At 40.7% G+C, this 18,206-nt stretch overlaps 1 protein-coding gene across 2 annotated transcripts in view; it reads right to left on the bottom strand.

The window, feature by feature from the left end:
* rttn (rotatin) overlaps positions 1 to 18,206 on the bottom strand; it is a 213,179-nt gene that overhangs the window by 67,758 nt on the left and 127,215 nt on the right. For both annotated transcript variants that reach the window (XM_078540041.1, XM_078540040.1), the window contains exons 31-32: positions 10,526 to 10,636; positions 9,522 to 9,680 (exon numbers count right to left, since the gene is read on the bottom strand). In XM_078540041.1, the coding sequence (XP_078396167.1) occupies positions 9,522 to 9,680; positions 10,526 to 10,636 (270 nt within the window). The remainder of the gene's footprint in view (positions 1 to 9,521; positions 9,681 to 10,525; positions 10,637 to 18,206) is intronic.

Genomic DNA, 18,206 nt, shown 5'->3' on the forward strand with positions numbered 1-18,206 from the left:
CCATGCAAGACAAAGCTTCTGCGCAAGCATTAAAGTAACATTTAGTTTTGTTCTATGTTAAAATAGACATGAATGAATTCAACATCCTTTATCCAAACAAGTATTCCTCAAGCTGAGGAGAATGCAGAGCCTTTGTGTGCAGAGATCTCAGGCATCAGCATAAATCAGTGAAAGGCATAATTCCTGACAGCTAATCCCAAACATAATTTGTAAAAAAAAAACGTTGGCTACTCTACCTTACAGCTTTAGAAATTATCAACAGACATGTTACAAAAATGCCCATGAAACAATTGTGGAACAGGACTTCTTGCAGATGTAAGAAGTTTGCTGCTGGAGAGGTGGCAGCAGTGAAGATTGCACTACACTATTTATACCCATTTGCAAATCTTTTTAGAAACTGCCCTTCCTAGTATCTTGGGTTCATAGGTACGAAGTAGCTGTTAAGTCTAGCTCAGGACTGATACTATTGATATTAGAATGATTCCTCTGAAAAAGCTTTAACGCTTTTAATCCCCCAAACGAACAGCTTAACTGTGAAAAATAAAGATAAACTTTAACTACACAGAATATGCAAGAAGAAAGAAAACAGTAGCAAATTAATGGTAACCTATGAAATGGGATCCAAAAAGTGGACAATATCACTCCTGGCTCAATCAGTGTTTGCGCAAGCAGACACAGAGCTTAAATATGTGAAACCTAAGGTGGTATGGGGGTCAATATCATTTAAACTTTGCCAATACAGCTATCAAAAATGCCATAAAGAGCACTGACCCTCTTAAAAGTTTCCCTAGCACATGATCTGATTCTGGTTCAACAACCTATAGTACCCTGAGGAGGATACTGAATGAATAGGCATCAGCAGCAATTGAAAATATTTTTCAGGGTTGAGTTTCTGCTTGTTTCCATTAGTAATGGCAATGTGATCGGAACGGTCTCAGCCGAACTAGTGCAAAAGATCAGGGAATTTTTACACTTGAGTTACGCCCAAAATCACTCATATTCATGGTTTCTGTGATCTTTTACATTGGTTCATGTTTCAATTTACCAGATCAGAATTTGCCTCCAAAACAGGCTACGCCCCAAGTAGAAATGACAAGATTTCACCAATTGTGCTGGTTCAGGGAGGCTCTTCAAATTGTTTTCATTTTCTAAGGAGCACAGGCTGAGTATATACATTTGAAAAGTTGTGTGTAACAATAAATAAGAACTTTACTAAGAAATTGACTAGTGTAAACAAATGTAACTATTAAATGTATCAGTATAGTTTTCTTTCCCCCAAAGGTTATTCCAGTGATTTTAAAATCAAGTTGCTCACAGGTACACCCTTGCTAAAAATGTTTATTTTTGCTGATAACCCATTTTCAGCTGCATTCCAGGTAACCAACTTATAAATGCATAAGGAAATGCATTTAAATGGTGAGAGAGAAAAGAAATAATTACAATCTGTTACACTGCCTGATTGCACTTATTCATGGAAGATTATGTCTGTGAATCAGCAAATTAATTTTAGGTGGAAACATGAACTGAAACCAGACCAGCACAAGTTCAAACACATTTTAGGTCCCATTTTCTGATTGTGCCCAAAGCAGAAACTCTACCCTATTTAAAAAAAAATGTAAATGCAGTGCTTCAGGTCTTCAAATAACCAATTTTTTGAACAAAAAAAATAAAAACAACATTCTTTCTACACAATTTTTTGCACTAGGTCGACGACCTTGTGAAATGAAAAGTTAAGTCAAGCGACAGTTTAACTAATGAGTTTAGCAAACCTTTTGCTAAAGCTACAATGCTGAGCAAATCAAAATTTATTTTGGGTTTGTGCCTTAGTAGCTGACCAGCTCACTGTGGAACAAAAAAGTAGCACCAAATTCACATTTAACCAGGATGCTACAACATTTTATGTTTTGATGTATTTGAACACCAAATTAACCATTTTAGCAAAGAACAGAATATTTAAAATATTTGGCAGACATTGAGACGGTTTCCATTAGGCAAATGGCATTGGGTTTAGAAGGCAAGAATACTTTAGAGAAGAATAGGCCATCCCTTTTTTGAGTGATCTGTCACCTACACACTCTCTCACAAAATTGTTCAATTACATCTCCATCTCCCTCTTTAAACAAATTCAACTGCCGCTTGAATGAACCTTATGCTGTCTGCTTCAAGTGGCTTCCCAACAACATGTTCTGCGAACCTTTCACCCTATGGATTCTGCCATTTGCCTTCTAGTTTTGTAAATGCTAGAAAAAAATAATTTATAACCCATTACTCGTTGCCCTGTGAAACTGGTCTCATACAACTGAGTGGCTTCTTCAGCCACTTTCACGGGCAGTTCAGAGTCAACCACATTAGTTAGTAATCAGCAGGTCTGACAGCATCTGTGAAGATGAAGACAGGGTTAACGTTTCGAGTCCGTATGACTCTTCATCAGTCATACAGACTCGAAATGTTAACTCTGTCTTCCTCTCCACAGATGCTGTCAGACCTGCTGAGTTTTTCCAGCTATTCTTGTTTTTGTTTCAGATTTCCAGTATCCACAGTATTTTGTTTTTTTTATCTTAGTTAGTAATCAGTAAGGAGAGCAGCTTACTTCCTCAAAAGGACATTACTGAACCTGTTGGATTTTTATGACATCTGGCAGCTTCCTGATAACTTTTTCTAATACAGTACTCGTTTTTAATTTGAGCACCCTGATATTTATCCAATTTACCACAGTGAATACTCTCCCCGGATCAGTCTTGTCAAACCCCTTTCAAAGTATTCTTGCATTCTAAATCCAAAGGCATTTGCCTGATGGAAGCCATCTCAGTGTACGCCAAATATTTGGTACGTTATTTCGTTCTTTGCTAAAGTGGTTATTTTAATGTTCAGATACATTAAAGCATAAGTTCGTCTTGCTTCCTGGTTAAATGTCAATTAGTCAATCAGGTAATTTCAAAATCTCCTCCTTACCCCCAAAGATAACAGAATGAATAGTTCAGGGGTCATATCTTTAACTTAACCAATGACACAATTATAATTTCGTCATGGCCGATTGAAAGAAAATCATTCTAGTCCTAAATTGTACCCATCCGCTTTAATTTCTTTCATAAGAGGTTCCTTTAATCGCTCCTTTGAAAGAAGTTATCAGCACAAGGTTAACTGCTCTTGATGTAACTTACCATGTTATTTACCACTCCCTACCAAGAGAAATTAGTCATAATGTCTTGTCTCATCTGAGGAACAAAGTTGCATTTCTACCCAAGGGCCATTGTTTAACTTAAACAATCCAACTCGATCCATAATGCCCATGCCTTTCAGCATTTTAAATAAAACTATCACAATCCTTTCAATCATTTTTAGCCCAATTAGAAGAGCAATCTTTCAGTCTTCTTTATAAGTAAGCACTCGATCCAGCCTTGTCATTTTTCCCCCACTCTCAACAAATCAATTATTTTTAAAAAGGTATGAGGCTTAAAATACCATTAAAAAGGTATTAAAATTCCACAAAATGTTTAAAAGTGGTAAAATTAGTGATTTATACAATTTAAATAGCCTTCTTTGACTGTCAAATTCTTTAAAAGGCATTTTCTAGGTTAACCTTGTTGATTCTCCAGTACCTTGCATTTTTTTTTCCATGTTCAAATTCATTCAGGATTTTTTTTTAAGCTATTTACAATATATCCCTTGGAATGGTATTAGTTTTTCCAAAAGCTATTTGACCACCTTGCTTAATGAGATTATTGAATAGGCCAATCTTACTAAAACTGCCCTCCTCCATACAGTTTAAAAATAGTGCAATCAGCAGATGACCCACAAAAGATCTACATTTAACTTCATGCAAATTTGGTGTCTATTGAAAATGTAATTAACATTTTACTTAAATGAATTTTCAATTCAGATACCTAACTTATCCTGAACTTGATGCAACTTTAACTTCTTTAAAAAGGTTCAGATTAGCAACTTCATTAACTTCATCTCAAAATCCAACTGCTTTACATTAGTGGGATCATACTCTGCCCCTAATTTGATTACTTCTTCATGGAATGCTAGTTGATTCATCAGGTATGACATAGAAACACATGGAGGCCATTTAACCTCTCGAGACTGTTTCAGGGGGAGGTGGTGGTGTAGTGGTATCATCCAGAGTGGATAGTGGTAGTAATCCAGAGGCCCAGGGGGACCCGGATTCGAATCCCACCACAGCAGATGGTTGAATGTGAATCTTATAAAAATCTGGATTTAAAAGTATAATGATGATCATGAAACCATTATTAATTGCTGTAAAAAACTCATCTGATTCACTAATTAATGCCCTTTAGGGAAGGAACTCTGCCATCCTCACCTGGTTTGGCCTACATGTAATTCCAGATCTGTAGTAATGTGGTTAACTCTTAAATGGCAGAGCAAGCCACTCAGTTGTATCCAACCGCCAAAAATTCTAAAAGGAATGGAACCAGACAGACCACTCATCATTGATCTAAGCACCAAAAACAACAACAGCAGACCCAGCCCCGTCAACCCTGCAAAGTCCTCCGTACGGACACCTGGGAACTTGTGCCAAAATTGGGAGAGCTGTCTACAGATTAGTTACACAACAGCCCGACACTCTCCGAATCATACCTTAGATATAATGTCCCAGACACCACTTTCATCATCCCTGGGTATGTCCTGTCACACTGGCAGGATGGACTGAGCAGAAGTGGTGGCACATGGTATACAGTCGGGAGGGAGTTGCCCTGGGAGACCTCAGCATCGATTCCGGACCTCATGATGTTTCATAGCATGAGGTCAAACCAAACTTCCTACTGATTACCACATACTGCCCCATGTCAGTATCAGTACTCCATTTGAGGGTGGCAAGGGCGCAGAATGTACACTGGGTGGTGGACTTCAATGTCCATCACCAACACTGGCTCGGTAGCACCACCACAGACTGAGCTGGCAGAGTCCTGAAGGACATATCTGCTAGACTGGGTCTTCAGTATGTGGGGTGGGAACCAACAAGAGGGGAAAACATACTTGACCACATCTGCACCAACCTGCCTGCCGTAGATGCATCTGTCCATGGCAGTATCGGTAGGAGTGACCACGGTACAGTCATTGTGGAGGCGAAGTCTCGTTTTCACATTGAGGATACACTTCATCATGTTGTGTGACACTACTGCCTTGCTAAATGGGATAGATTTCAAACAGATCTAGCAACTCAAGGCTAGGCATCCATGAGGCACTGTGGGCCATCAGCAGCAGAACTGTACTTGAACACAATCTGCAATTTCATGGCCCGACATATCCCGCACTCTACCATTACCACTAAGCCAGGGTTTCCACCCGGGTTCAATGATGAGTGCAGGGGGCCATGCCAGGAACGGCACCTGGCATACCTAAAAATGAAGTGTTGACTTGGTGACGCTACAACACAAGACTACTTGTATACCAAACAGCATAAGCAGCAAGTGATAGATAGAGCCAAGCGATTCCACATCCAACGGATCAGTTCTAAGGCCACATCCAGTCGTGAATGGTGGACGACAACTAAACAACTCACTGGAGGAGGCGGCTCCACAAATATCCCCATCCACTGGAGGAACCCAGCACATCAGTGCAAGAGATAAGGCTGAAGCATTTGTGACAATCTTAAGCCAGAAGTGCCGAGTGGATGATCCATCACGGCCTCCTCGGGAGGTCCCCAGCATCATCGATGTCAGTCTTCAGCCAATTCGATTCACTCCACGTGATAACAAGAAATGTCTGAAGGCACTAGATACTGCAAAGACTATGGGCCCTGACAATATTTTGGCAATAGTACTGAAGACTTGTGCTCCAGAATTTGCTGCACCCCTAGCCAAGCTGTTCCAGTACAGTTACACCACTGGCATCTACCCGGCAGTGTGGAAAATTGCCCAGCTATGCCCTGTACACAAAAAACAGGATAAATCCAACATGGCCAATTACCACCCCATCAGTCTACTCTTCATCACCAGTAAAGTGATGGAGGCATCATCGACAGTGCTTTCAAGCGGCACTTGCTTCGCATAACCTGCTCGCTGATGCTCAGTTTGGGTTCCGTCAGGATCATTCAGCTTCTGACCTCATTAGAGCCTTGGTTCAAACTTGGACAAAAGAGCTGAACTCCTGAGGTGAGGCGAGAGTCATTGCCCTTGACATCAAGGCAGCATTTGACAGAGTATGGCATCAAGGAGCCCAAGCAAAACTGGAGTCAGGGGGAAAACTCTTCGCTGGTTAGGGTCATACCTAGCACAAAGGAAGATGGTTTTGGTGGTTGGAAGTCAATCATCTCAGTTCCAGGACATCACTGCAGGAGTTCCTCAGGGTAGTGTCCTAGGCCCAACCATCTTTAATTGCTTCATCAATGACCTTCCTTCCATCATAAGGTCAGAAATGGGGATGTTCACTGATGATTGCACAACATTCAGCACCATTCACAATGCCTCAGATACCGAAGCAGTCCCTGTGCAAATGCAACAAGACCTGGAGAATATCCAGGCTTGGGCTGACAAGTGTGGTGGAAATGTTACTTGCCACAAGTGCCAGGCAACGACCTTCTCTGAGACAGGATCTAACCATCACCCCTTGACGTTCAATGACTTACCATCGCTGAATCCCCCACTATCAAATCCTGGGGGATTCAGCATCCCTAAATTGAACTGGTCTAGCCATATAAATACTGTGGCTACAAGAGGAGGTCAGAGGCTAGGAATCCTGCAGCAAATAACTCATCTCCTGACTCCACAAAGCCTGTCCACCATCTACAAGGCACAAGTCAGGAATGCTCTCCATTTGCCTTTAATGAGTGCAGCTCCAACGACACTCAAGAAGCTTGACACCATCCAGGGCAAAGCAGACGGCTTGATTGGCACCTGTTCCACAACCATTCACTCCCTCCACCACCGAGGAACAGTGGTAGCAGTGTGTACCACCTACAAGATGCACTGCAGAAACTCACCAAGGCTCCTTAGGCAGCAACTTCCAAGTGTACGACCGCTACCATCGGGAAGGACAAGGGCAGCAGACACATGGGAACACCACCACCTGGAAGTTCTCCTCCAAGCCATTCATCATCCTGACTTGGAAATATATCACCGTTCCTTCACTTTCACTGGGTCAAAATCCTGGAACTCCCTTCCTAACAGCACTGTGCATGTACCTACACCAAAGGGACTGCAACAGTTAAAGAAGGCAGCTCATCACCACCTTCTCAAGGGCAATTAGGGATAGGCAACAAATTAGGGATGGGCAATAAATGCTGGCCTAGCCAGCGATGCCCACATCCTGTAAATGAACTTTTAAAAACTGTTCAATTAGATCATGGCTGATTTGTGCCTCAACTCCAACTACCCATCTTTTGTTCCATCGATAGCCTTTCCCTTACAAAAAAATAAAATCACTCTCAATCTTGAAAATTTAAATTGATTCAGCTTCCAAGGCTTTTTGAAGGAGTGGAGTTCCAGATTTCCACTATTTTTTTTAGTGAGTAAAGTGCTTCACAATTTCGTTCTTCAATTGGCTAGCTGTAATATTAAGATTATGCCCCCTTGTTCTGGATGCTCTCAATGGAGGATGTAGTCTATCAGCATCTATATTACTGAGTCCTTTAATAATTTCAAATTCTTTAATTAGTTCAGCTCTCAACCTTCTAAACTCAAGTAAATACAATTCATATTTGTGCAATCGGTCAACATGTGTTACCGTTGCCCTTCCAAAATCAATACTTGTTTTCTGAGGTTTGGTGTCCAAAACTGAATGCAGTACTCCAAATGGGGTCTGACCAAGGCTCTGTACAACTAAAGCAACTTTTCTTCATTTTTGAGTGGAGTTCCAAGCATATTGCTTCTAAAACATTCTTCTCATCAAAATTGCATCTATGCCTGCCAAGTCATTCAATGCATCTGATACACCATCAAACTCGATTGACTCTCAACCGATTATTCAAAGGTATAACTCATAGACAATACTCAGCAGGCCAGGCAGCATCTGGAGCAAGAAACATGGTTAGGTTACAAACTTGAAATGCTTTTGTCAGAGCTGAAAGATATCACAGCTGTAGCAGGTTTTAAGCAAGTAGAGCAGTGAAAGAGGAGAGGGAGGGAAAGGACAAGAGGGGTGGTCTAAGACATGGTAGAAGGAAGGACTGAATAAAAGTGCAGCAGAACCATAACCTAAACATGGTGTTTAGAAAAAATCTGAGCAGTGATTATGGTTTGCAATTGTTAAACATGATGTTAGGTCTGGAGGTCTATAAAGTGCCTAATTGAAAGCTGTTGTTCCTCGAGTGTACATTGACCTTAATTGGATTCATGTTGGACGTCAAGGGCAGAGAAGCCAGAGTGGTAATGCAACAAAGAATCAAAAAGGCAAGCTACCTGAATCTTAGGGCTGAATTACACATGGCGTCAGATATTCTCCCCCGCCTCCTGCTAACATTTTTGTTCAGCCTACAAGTGTGACCCTGAGTTGCTGGTGACTTGCCATTTTAACTTTCCTTCTCTGTTCCATTCTGATCTTGGCCTCCTACATTGCTCAATGGAAGCTTTTGCAACAGCACTTCTTCTTTCGATTGGGCACTTTACAACCATCCAGAGTCAACACTGAGTTCAACAATTTCAGATCATTTCCACTGCTTCCGCTTTTTCAGGCAGCATGTTCTGGCGATGATTCCGCTGCTAATTTAAATCAATCCCTCCTTCCATCCTAAGACCTTCCTTTTTGCTTGTTCCTTCCTTTCCTCCATTCTTGCTAAAACCTCTTACATTTCTGTTTCTAGTTATGAAGAAAGGCCATTGACCTTAAAAAGTTAAATTTGTTTCTTTCCCCCAGATGTTGCCTGGCCTGCTGACTGTTTCCAGCATCTTCCGTTTATTTTTCAGGTTTCCAGCATCTGCAGTATTTTTCCTTTGCTTATCCAAAGAGCTGGTTGTCGAGGAATATTTATTGCAGCCTTTCCTCAATCTACTTATTTCCATCTTCAAGTTTGGTCCAGTCTAATTGTCAGATACTTGAACATAGCATGGTAGTCAGGAATATTACCTCATCATGCACAAACATCACATGAGGCAGTTCAGAAAGAGTGCTTCCTTCACAAATGTTGCATTATCATTATTTATGCATGATGTGTACTGTGGAAGATATTTTAACCTATTTGAGCTTGATTTAGTCTTCTTAAATACTTGTACCATGCTGCGTCTCTCCACTTCTTAGAGGTTGCCTTACTTCTGAATAATTCTGGTCATTAGTTTTAGCCCAAACATAATGGCCTGCCAGTGAGGTTTTTACCATTTTTCAGAATAGGCAAGGCAACATGGTGGACATCCTATGTGGTTTCTAATGCCCTATATTTGAACTAGAGGAATTGTTAGCTCTGGTGTTGTCATCTCCTTTATTGTATCTACCAAGTTAGTCTCCTACAATGCAAAGCCTATTTATGCAAACTGCCTTGTTGCTATGAACGCAAGCTAAAAATATTTGGAGGAAGCGAAGACATAGCATGGACGTCAACTGCAAAATTTAGAAACATTACTCACCTCCTTACGAACCATGCTGCACTCAGATTGGTCCAGAAGGATGTTTAGAACTGTGCCCCATAATCCTCCAGAAATATTTTGACAGCTGGCTGCCAATGCAATGCAGCCATTTTCAACTAGAGTTAGTGCTGATCCAATACCCAAGCTGCCAAAACGGACCTAAGACAATTTGAACAGAAACTAGTACATATTTCTGACACTGAATAAAATTATCATATAAAATTTGGCATAAATCACTGGAAATATAAAATATGCATATTAAACCAATCACGAACAGAAAATCAACTCCGATCTGTGCCATGTTTTGCAATAAAATTAAAAATGTGCAAAGGAATATAAACTGCTTTATACTGTTAAAAAGGATTAGAATAATAAATAATGCTAAGCTAAAACAGAGCTCATCAGGAAATAATATATTAGTGAAGAGATTACCAACTTATCATATTTCAGTAGTAGCACATGTGGGTATATAGTGATAAACTGACACCAGTCCACAGGGAAAAAAGTCATATTTCTGTGAATGAAAACATATTTTCTTACAAATTTGATTTATAGCATGCTTCCTGTTAATTAAGACTAGAAACTATGAAAATTATAATCTATTTGTCAGATGTGGTGCTCAGCACAGGTGAAAAGTACTCTGGACAGCTTAGGGTACAATTTCACCATTAAGGATAACAACTGGTATTGTGACTAGAACGCTATTCTACACTCAAAATAATAGTGCTTTTACTTGCTTTAAAGGGTGTGAACTAATATGCAAATCCAGCTGGTGTTGAGAAGTATGTGCAGAACCAGGCAAACTCTTCAGTATGATGATGTACTGTGTAAATTCAAGCTGTATGACTCCCAGTGGGAGATACTGAAAAGGTTAACAATGCATAGCCTGTGAAACTATACTGGATGAGCAAAGAGAGAAGAAACAAGCAGAACATGAGCAGTGATGCAGCATTACATTAAAATGGATCACAATTTTTAAAAAAAGCAACAAAACCTCATTATACCTCAGGGTCTCGATCAACCCAGAGAGGAATAAGCCATGCTAGGCCCAGTCGTGATGGCATTTGATCCTCATTGTTATGCTCGTATGCCAAAGACCACAGGGATATCCAATCCTAACAAAAATAAACTAAAATGAATGTCACATACCAAGGTAGTTTCATTCAAGTCAAACACTCACATGGTTTCTGTAATCTCAAACATGGTAGCACAACCTATATGTCACAGTGCAGCTTTACAAACAAAATTACTGCTGGTAATATTAGCAGCTATAGATTTTGGGTCTACACTGGATATTCTCTCAGAATCAACGGCAGCTGTTATTCTCCTATAGGTGGATCAAGTATCCCCTACAATCAGTAGTTTACCTCCACTGCTAATGAGCCCTCTTGTTTAATGCACTGGATGTATACTATTGCATGCACCTGCACATGAATTTTGGCTATCTTCCAGAATACTTGGTGATCAGCATTTGAATGAGACAAAGCTAATTGCAAACCAATAAGCTCATTTATTTTATATGTAATGTGAACATACAGAGCATTTACTGTGATTTTAAATGTGTTTCGTAATGTTCCAGTTAAGAAATTTTTAAAAAGCATGCCCGTTAACAAGCCACTCTCAGTTTACTGACTAGCAACTCTGGAATGTGCCGGCCCCAACCTTGGAAAGCGAGTTATTAACCTCTGTGTCTAACTTTCATTCCGGATTACTGCAAATTGTCTGTTTTTCTGAACTGAACAGAAGCCAAAGAATTGACATCTTTGGCTTTCTCCCAGCTGTGTGCCAATTGAGATAACAATCAAACTGGTTAGCACCATCCTAGGTGTAAGCTATAGCTACTGTGCTCAACTGAATGAGGTTATACAACATATTAAATACGATATTTACTCAAAACGTCTTTCGAATCTCCACTGTCTCAAGATTATGTACTATGCAAAAATCACTTCTTTAGCCAGTTCATGCAGATTTAATAAGCAGTCTCAAAAACTCATCTTTTACATGGCTTTAAGCTTGGTACTGAATTTTATTTAACAGCAGGAGCTTGACATAAACTATTTCTAATTTTTTTTATCCACAAAAAATTTAAGTCCTGAAACATCATAGATGAATACTTAAACATGACCGTCCTTTTAATGGAAGTGCTAACCATTGGGTGGGTTGATGTGCACAACTATCAGGTATATACTTGCATTTATATAGCACCTTTCACAACCTCAGGAAGTTCCGAAGTGCTTCACAACCTATTAAGTACCTTTTCAAGAGCAGTAATGACTGTAATAAAAGAGACACAGCAGCCAATTTGCATATAACAAAGTCCCTCAAACAGCAATGAGATACTAGTCAGATAGTCTTATTTTTTTTAGGACAAATGGAAAACTCAATTTCTTCGAAATAGTGCCATAGTGCCATCTCTTACGTCTACCTAATAGGACTCAGGGGTCCTTGGTTTATTGTCTCACCTGAAAGATGCAATCTTTGACAGTACAGTTCTTCCTCAGGTGGGACTTGAACTCAGAAACATTTGATTCAGAGGGACAATTGCGATCCACTGAGCCACAGCTGACACCTATGACTGATCCCAACATGTGGGCTGGGATTTTCTGGTCCTGCCCACTGCAGGACTGGACATTTCCACCCAAAGTCAACTGACCTTTAGCTGGTCCACCAAATTTTCCATCCCACCTGTGACGATTCCCACCCTCGGCGGGACCAGAAAATCCCGGCCATGGTGTTGCGTTTGTGATACATTTATTAGCAATATGGTAAATTAGCATAATCCCCATTAAATACATTGTTAGATGACATACCATCTAAAATAAATTTGAAGGGGAGAATGATAATTTACCATTTTTATAATAAAAAAATGATCTATATTAACAAGCTGAACTTAATCATTGCTGGTAATGAAGGATGGAAATGACATACCCAACTAAATTCTGAACAGAAATAGATTTCTCAGCTAAATTAGTAAATTATATCTGTAAAACTTTTCAATATTTTTGCAGCAGCAAAACATATGCAACAAAAATGTCTATAGAATTTGGTCTTAAAAAGTTGCTAGACTCAAAGTGGTCCAAAAATAAAGATAGTAAAAGCTCTCAACATCTGCAGAATTGCCCCTCTCAGAAAGAGAAGATTCAAATTCGTCCCATAGAAGGATCAAACATGTATATTGCAAGTTTTCTTCACATCAATGCTAATCCCACATTCAGTGTTAATGTTTGCTGTCATTTTGCATCTGCAATATAAAAACATGAAGCAGGTACAGAAAAGCAAATCAAATCCACTAGTCTTTAAGAATATAGGTTCATAAATGTTAATCTTTTAAGACCCATATATTTTATGCATATCTTGATGGACGATTAACAGTGATGCCTCTTCTGGGAATAAATTTGTTGTAATTTCTAAGAGTTCTCCAACGAGTCAGAGGACAAAACAATTTTCTAAGTGCTCTAAAGTGGATGAATGAAGAATTCATGTTACCTGCGTCAAGCATGATAATTTTATGGGGTGTTATATTCCTGGGTCCAGCTTTTTATCTTGTTTGTTGAAAGTTTACCCAGTTCCAATGTAACTATAAAACGTTCTATGCTTTTAAAAGTGAAGGCACATTATTATGCTCTCTCAAATAAAATATGCCGTATACTTATACTATTGTAAATATGGTGTTCCTCACAGAAAAACTTCCAACAGCATGAGGAATAATCACTACCCTTAGTTATTTTTTGTGCAAAGTGTTTTAACTACTTTAAAGTGCAGTGGTGGCTGTTAAGACGGCAGAGGTAGGCAGCCATTTTGTAAATAGCAAAATACTGAAAACAACAATGAGTTGAATGCTTAGTTAACCTGTTTTTGGGTTGATGGGGGAATATTGGTCAGGGTATCAGATAAGCTCCATGTTAACCTTTGAAATCCTTAAGGTCCATTGGAACAAGCACACAAGATCCTATGATTGGCTGAGGAAGGTGTCTCAAACAATGCAACTCTACTCTCAGTATTGAGTTGGAGTGTGAGCCTAGATTGTATGCTCAGATTCTGGAAGGGCATGTGAAAGGTAAAACAAAGCATACATATTCTTGTACATATATCTGGAGGAAAAGGAAATAATGATCTGTAAATTAGAATTAACTTAGGCAATTTAGGAAGGGCACCAACAGGGTAACTGATCAACCTGTGCAATGCCAAAATTTGTACCGATATGTTGATATCAGTCTACAGAATAATCATGCATTTTTCTGAAAACTGTTAAACAATTTGCATTTTTTTCCAATTCTTGAAAAGTATTAAGCATCAAATTATCTTTATAAACTGAGAAACAGGAGGTCTGCATTGTAGTTTTGTGTAGCAAGCATACACACAATTTCCAGAATACTGCCGTGTCATGCTTTGATGCTTTTAAAACGCTCAAATTCCTGGTATCTAATCTTTTCAATATGTATAATTCCACTCTGAGTTAATAAAAGTTACTGCACTTTAATTGTAGATACTCCCAACCAGGTTTTAATAAATAATTACTACTCAAATAACTGATTGCACTTTATTGCAAAACAAAATGGAAATTGTGATCTGCAGTGTGATGCTATTCGAATGCTGACTGTTAGGCCATACAAATACAAAAAGGACTCTTCGCCACAGGTGGTAAGAGTACATGAGACAGTTCCAGCAATATTAGCCCTGATATTTACGAGGATGGTAGTGGGCCAAGTTTACATGCTGACCAGCTGCCAGTTGGGAAAGTCAGTGGCAGGAGGTAGCAGGTCATCCTGGAGGACAGTTCCTGGCAATCAGGAGGGGTGAGGAAAAGACAGGCAATTGTTGGAGGGAGTTGGAGTTCGCAACTGGGGGGCAGGGGTGGGGGGGGCAGTGGGAAGGTCAGTGATCACGGCGGAGGGGAGGGTGTTAGCAGGGAGGAGGATGAAGACTTCGTTGAGGGGCCAGTGGGAGTGCAGTAAAAGACACAAAAAAATATTCAATTGGCAGCTCCCACCTCCCTTTTAAAACCAGGTTCCCTGAGCCCTGGGAAGGCAGTGTGGCATATGTTAAATTTAAACCAGGCTCCCAACTGTACAATGGAAAACTAATTCAAATACGCTGACAAAGTTCCCCACTGCTCGACAGTGAAACAATCGCATGGCCCAAAACCAGTCACCGTGAAAATGAAATTGATGCATATCAGCAACGGGTTGGAGATGCAATCCTGGTTTTGAAATTGTTAATTGTCCATTCCCATCCTTGCACCCAACTAGCCTGGTTAATATCAAAGCAATTGTCTTAGCAACCCAAACAATGAGGAAAAAAAATACAAACTCATAACACACAATGATCATGAAATTGATGTTCCTTATTTGAAAAATGACCTTTGTTTGCTGAACTAACCACATATTTCAACTAAATGTACATGCATTTGTATCTCCACAAGGAGGTTTGGTCTATTTCTAATTCTTTCACAAGAAGTGAGTGCAGCTGTAAGACCAGCATTTGTTACCTGTCCCTCAAATGGGTTTCTATTAACTTCAATTTTATTAAGACTCCTTGATGCCACATTTGGTCAAATTCTACCTCAATGTCAAGGGCAGTAACTCTCACCTCCTGAATTCAATTCTTATGTTCATGTTTGGACCAAGGTCAACTGGCCGAACCCAAACTCAGCATCATTGAGCAGGTTATTGCTGTGTGCTCCTAGCTAGTAGTGTTGATTACAAGTTCCATTACTTTGCTGATGATCGGGAGTACACTGATAGGGCGGTAATTGGCCGTGTTGGATTTGTAGCTGTACTGGAACAGCTTGGCTAGGGGCGCGGCAATTTCTGGAGCACAAGTCTTCAGTACTATTGCAGGAATATTGTCAGGGTCCATAGCATTTGCACTATCCAGTGCCTTCAGCCATTTCTTGATATCATATGATGCAAATCGAATTGGCTGAAGACTGGCATCTGTGATGCTGGGGATCTCCCGAGGAGGCCGAGATGGATCATCCACTCGGCACTTCTGCCCGAATATGGTTGCAGGTTCTTTAGCCTTTGCACAGACGTGTTGGGCTCCTCCATCATTAAGAATGGGGATATTTATGGAGCTTCCTCCGCTGGTTAGTTGTTTAATTATCCACCACTATTCATAACTGGATGTGGTAGAATTGCAGGGCTTAAGCTGGTTGTGGGAATGCCTAGCTCTGTCCATTGCAGGCTGCTTTCACTGTTTGGCAGCAAGTAATTTTGTGTTGTAGCTTCACCAGGTTGACATCTCATTTTTAGGTATGCTTGGTTCTGCTCCTGGTATGACCTCCTGCATGCTTCATTGAGACAGGATTGATACCTTGGCCTGATTGTAATGGTAGAGTGAGAGATATATCAGGCCATGAGATTACAGATTGTGGTTGAATTCCATTCTTCTGCTGATGGCTCACAGTGCCTCGTGGATGCCCAGTTTAGAGTTGCTAGATCTTTTCTGAAGATATCCCATTTAGCACAGTGGTATTGTCACACCACATGATGAACGGTATCCTCAGTGTAAAGATGGAATTTCATCTCCATAAGGACTGTATGGTGGTCATTCCTATCAGTACTATCATGGACAGATGTATCTGCGACAGGCAGGTTGATGAGGGCGAATTCAAGCAGGGTTTTCAGTTTTATTGTTTCGCTCACTGCCTGCAGCAGGCGCAGTCTGGCAGATATGTCCTTCGTCATTTGGCCATCTCGGTCAGTAGTGTGTGACGGGGTCTGACAGGTTTGCACTTAGTCATACTCACCAAATCATACCTTACAGCAATGTCCCAGGTTCCTCCATCACCATCACTGGCTATGTCCTGCCCCACTGGAAGGCAGGCCCACCAAAGGCAGCGGCACAGTGGTATACAATGGTAGGGAGTTGCTCTGGGAGCTCTCAACATTAACTCTGGACTCCATGAAGTCTCATGACATCAGGTCAAACATGGGCAAGGGTATATCCCGTGTACCAGCTACCATTCTCCTTCAGCTATGAGTAATCTGCCATGTTGACCACCACTTGGAATCAGCATTGAGGGTAGCAAGGACACATAATGTACTCTGGTGAGAGACCTTGAAGTTCCTCACCCAGAATTACTTAGTTGCATCACTTATGATCTCCACATAAATGTTAGTAAGGAGGACTCTGCAGGGTTGACTGGGCAGGCTCTGCCTCGTTTCTGGTGCCTCAGTTGATGCTGGGTGGGCCATCCGGTTTTATTCCTTTGACTTTTCTATAACAGTTTAGTACAATTGAGCAGTTTTTCATTTCAAAGGTCAGTTAAAAGTCAACCACATGTCTGTGGGTCTAGAGTCATATTTAGGCCAAGCCAGGCAAGGGCAGCAGATTTCTTTCCCTGAAGGACATTAGTGAATTAGGTAGTTTCATGGTCACTATTACTGAGACTAGCTTTGAATTCCAGATTTATTAATTAATTGAAATGAATTGCACTGGAGTTGGTGCAGAGGAGATTCACCAGGATGTTGCCTGGGATGAAACATTTAAGTTATAAAGAGAGGTTGGATAGACTTGGGTTGTTTTCGTTGGAGCAGAAAAGACTGAGGGGCGGCCTGATCGAGGTGTACAAGATTATGAGGGGCATGGACAGGGTGGATAGGGAGCAGCTGTTCCCCTTAGTTGAAGGGTTAGTCACAAGGGGGCATAAGTTCAAGGTGAGGGGCAGGAGGTTTGGGGGGGGGATGTGAGGAAAAACTTTTTTACCCAGAGGGTGGTGATGGTCTGGAATGCACTGCCTGGGAGAGTGGTGGAGGCGGGTTGCCTCACTTTGTTTAAAAAGTACCTGGATGAATATTTTGCACGTCATAACATTCAAGGCTATGGGCCAAGTGCTGGTAAATAGGGTTAGGTAGGTAGGTCAGGTGTTTCTCAAGTGTCGGTGCAGACTCGATGGGCCGAAGGGCCTCTTCTGCACTGTGATTCTGTGAATTCAACTATCCATGTTACTTTCTAGACTATTCCTCCTCATTTCCATCAACCCCTACATGACATCTGACGCTGTTGATCACGTCTTTCTCCTCTGTAACCTTTTCTATATTGCCCAATTCTATTGGATTATTCTTATTTAATTGCACTAGCTCCAATGCAGCCAGTGCCGTTTAGTTGAGAACAAAGATAGACACTTGGAAGCAAATATCATAGCTATTATTGAAACATGGCTTAAAAAAGGGCAGGGACGGCAATTCAACACTCCTGGTTCCAGACTTTTCAGATGGGATCTTGCGGACAGGACAGATTGCATCTACAGCAAACTGATGGCGAAAAGATGGCTAATGAGTTCAGAGACAGGGCTTCAAATTGTTTTCCACTAGCTGATGGCAGGCTTCTGGTTTTTTTTGAGTTGCACCCATGGAGCCAAGTGGTGGGCATTCCATAATACTCATGATTTGAGACTTGTAGAGTACAGAAAGATGGGCTCAAGGGATAGGCCACATTCCACAGTACCCAGCTTTGCCCTGCACTGCAGCAGAGGTACTGATATGCTGGTCCAATGAATTTTCAATGATGAGGCCCAAGAAGTCGATTATGGAGAATTCAGCAATAGCAGTGCTATTGAAGGTTAAAAGGAGATAGCTGGACAATATTTTGGTACTATAATGTAAATTATAATTGATGTGGGCAATGCATTGAAGTGGTTCCTAAAATATGAAGTTGCAAATTTAAAAACAATAGATTATT

Source organism: Cetorhinus maximus, chromosome 4 (assembly GCF_964194155.1).
Source record: "Cetorhinus maximus chromosome 4, sCetMax3.hap1.1, whole genome shotgun sequence".
NCBI lineage: Eukaryota > Metazoa > Chordata > Chondrichthyes > Lamniformes > Cetorhinidae > Cetorhinus > Cetorhinus maximus.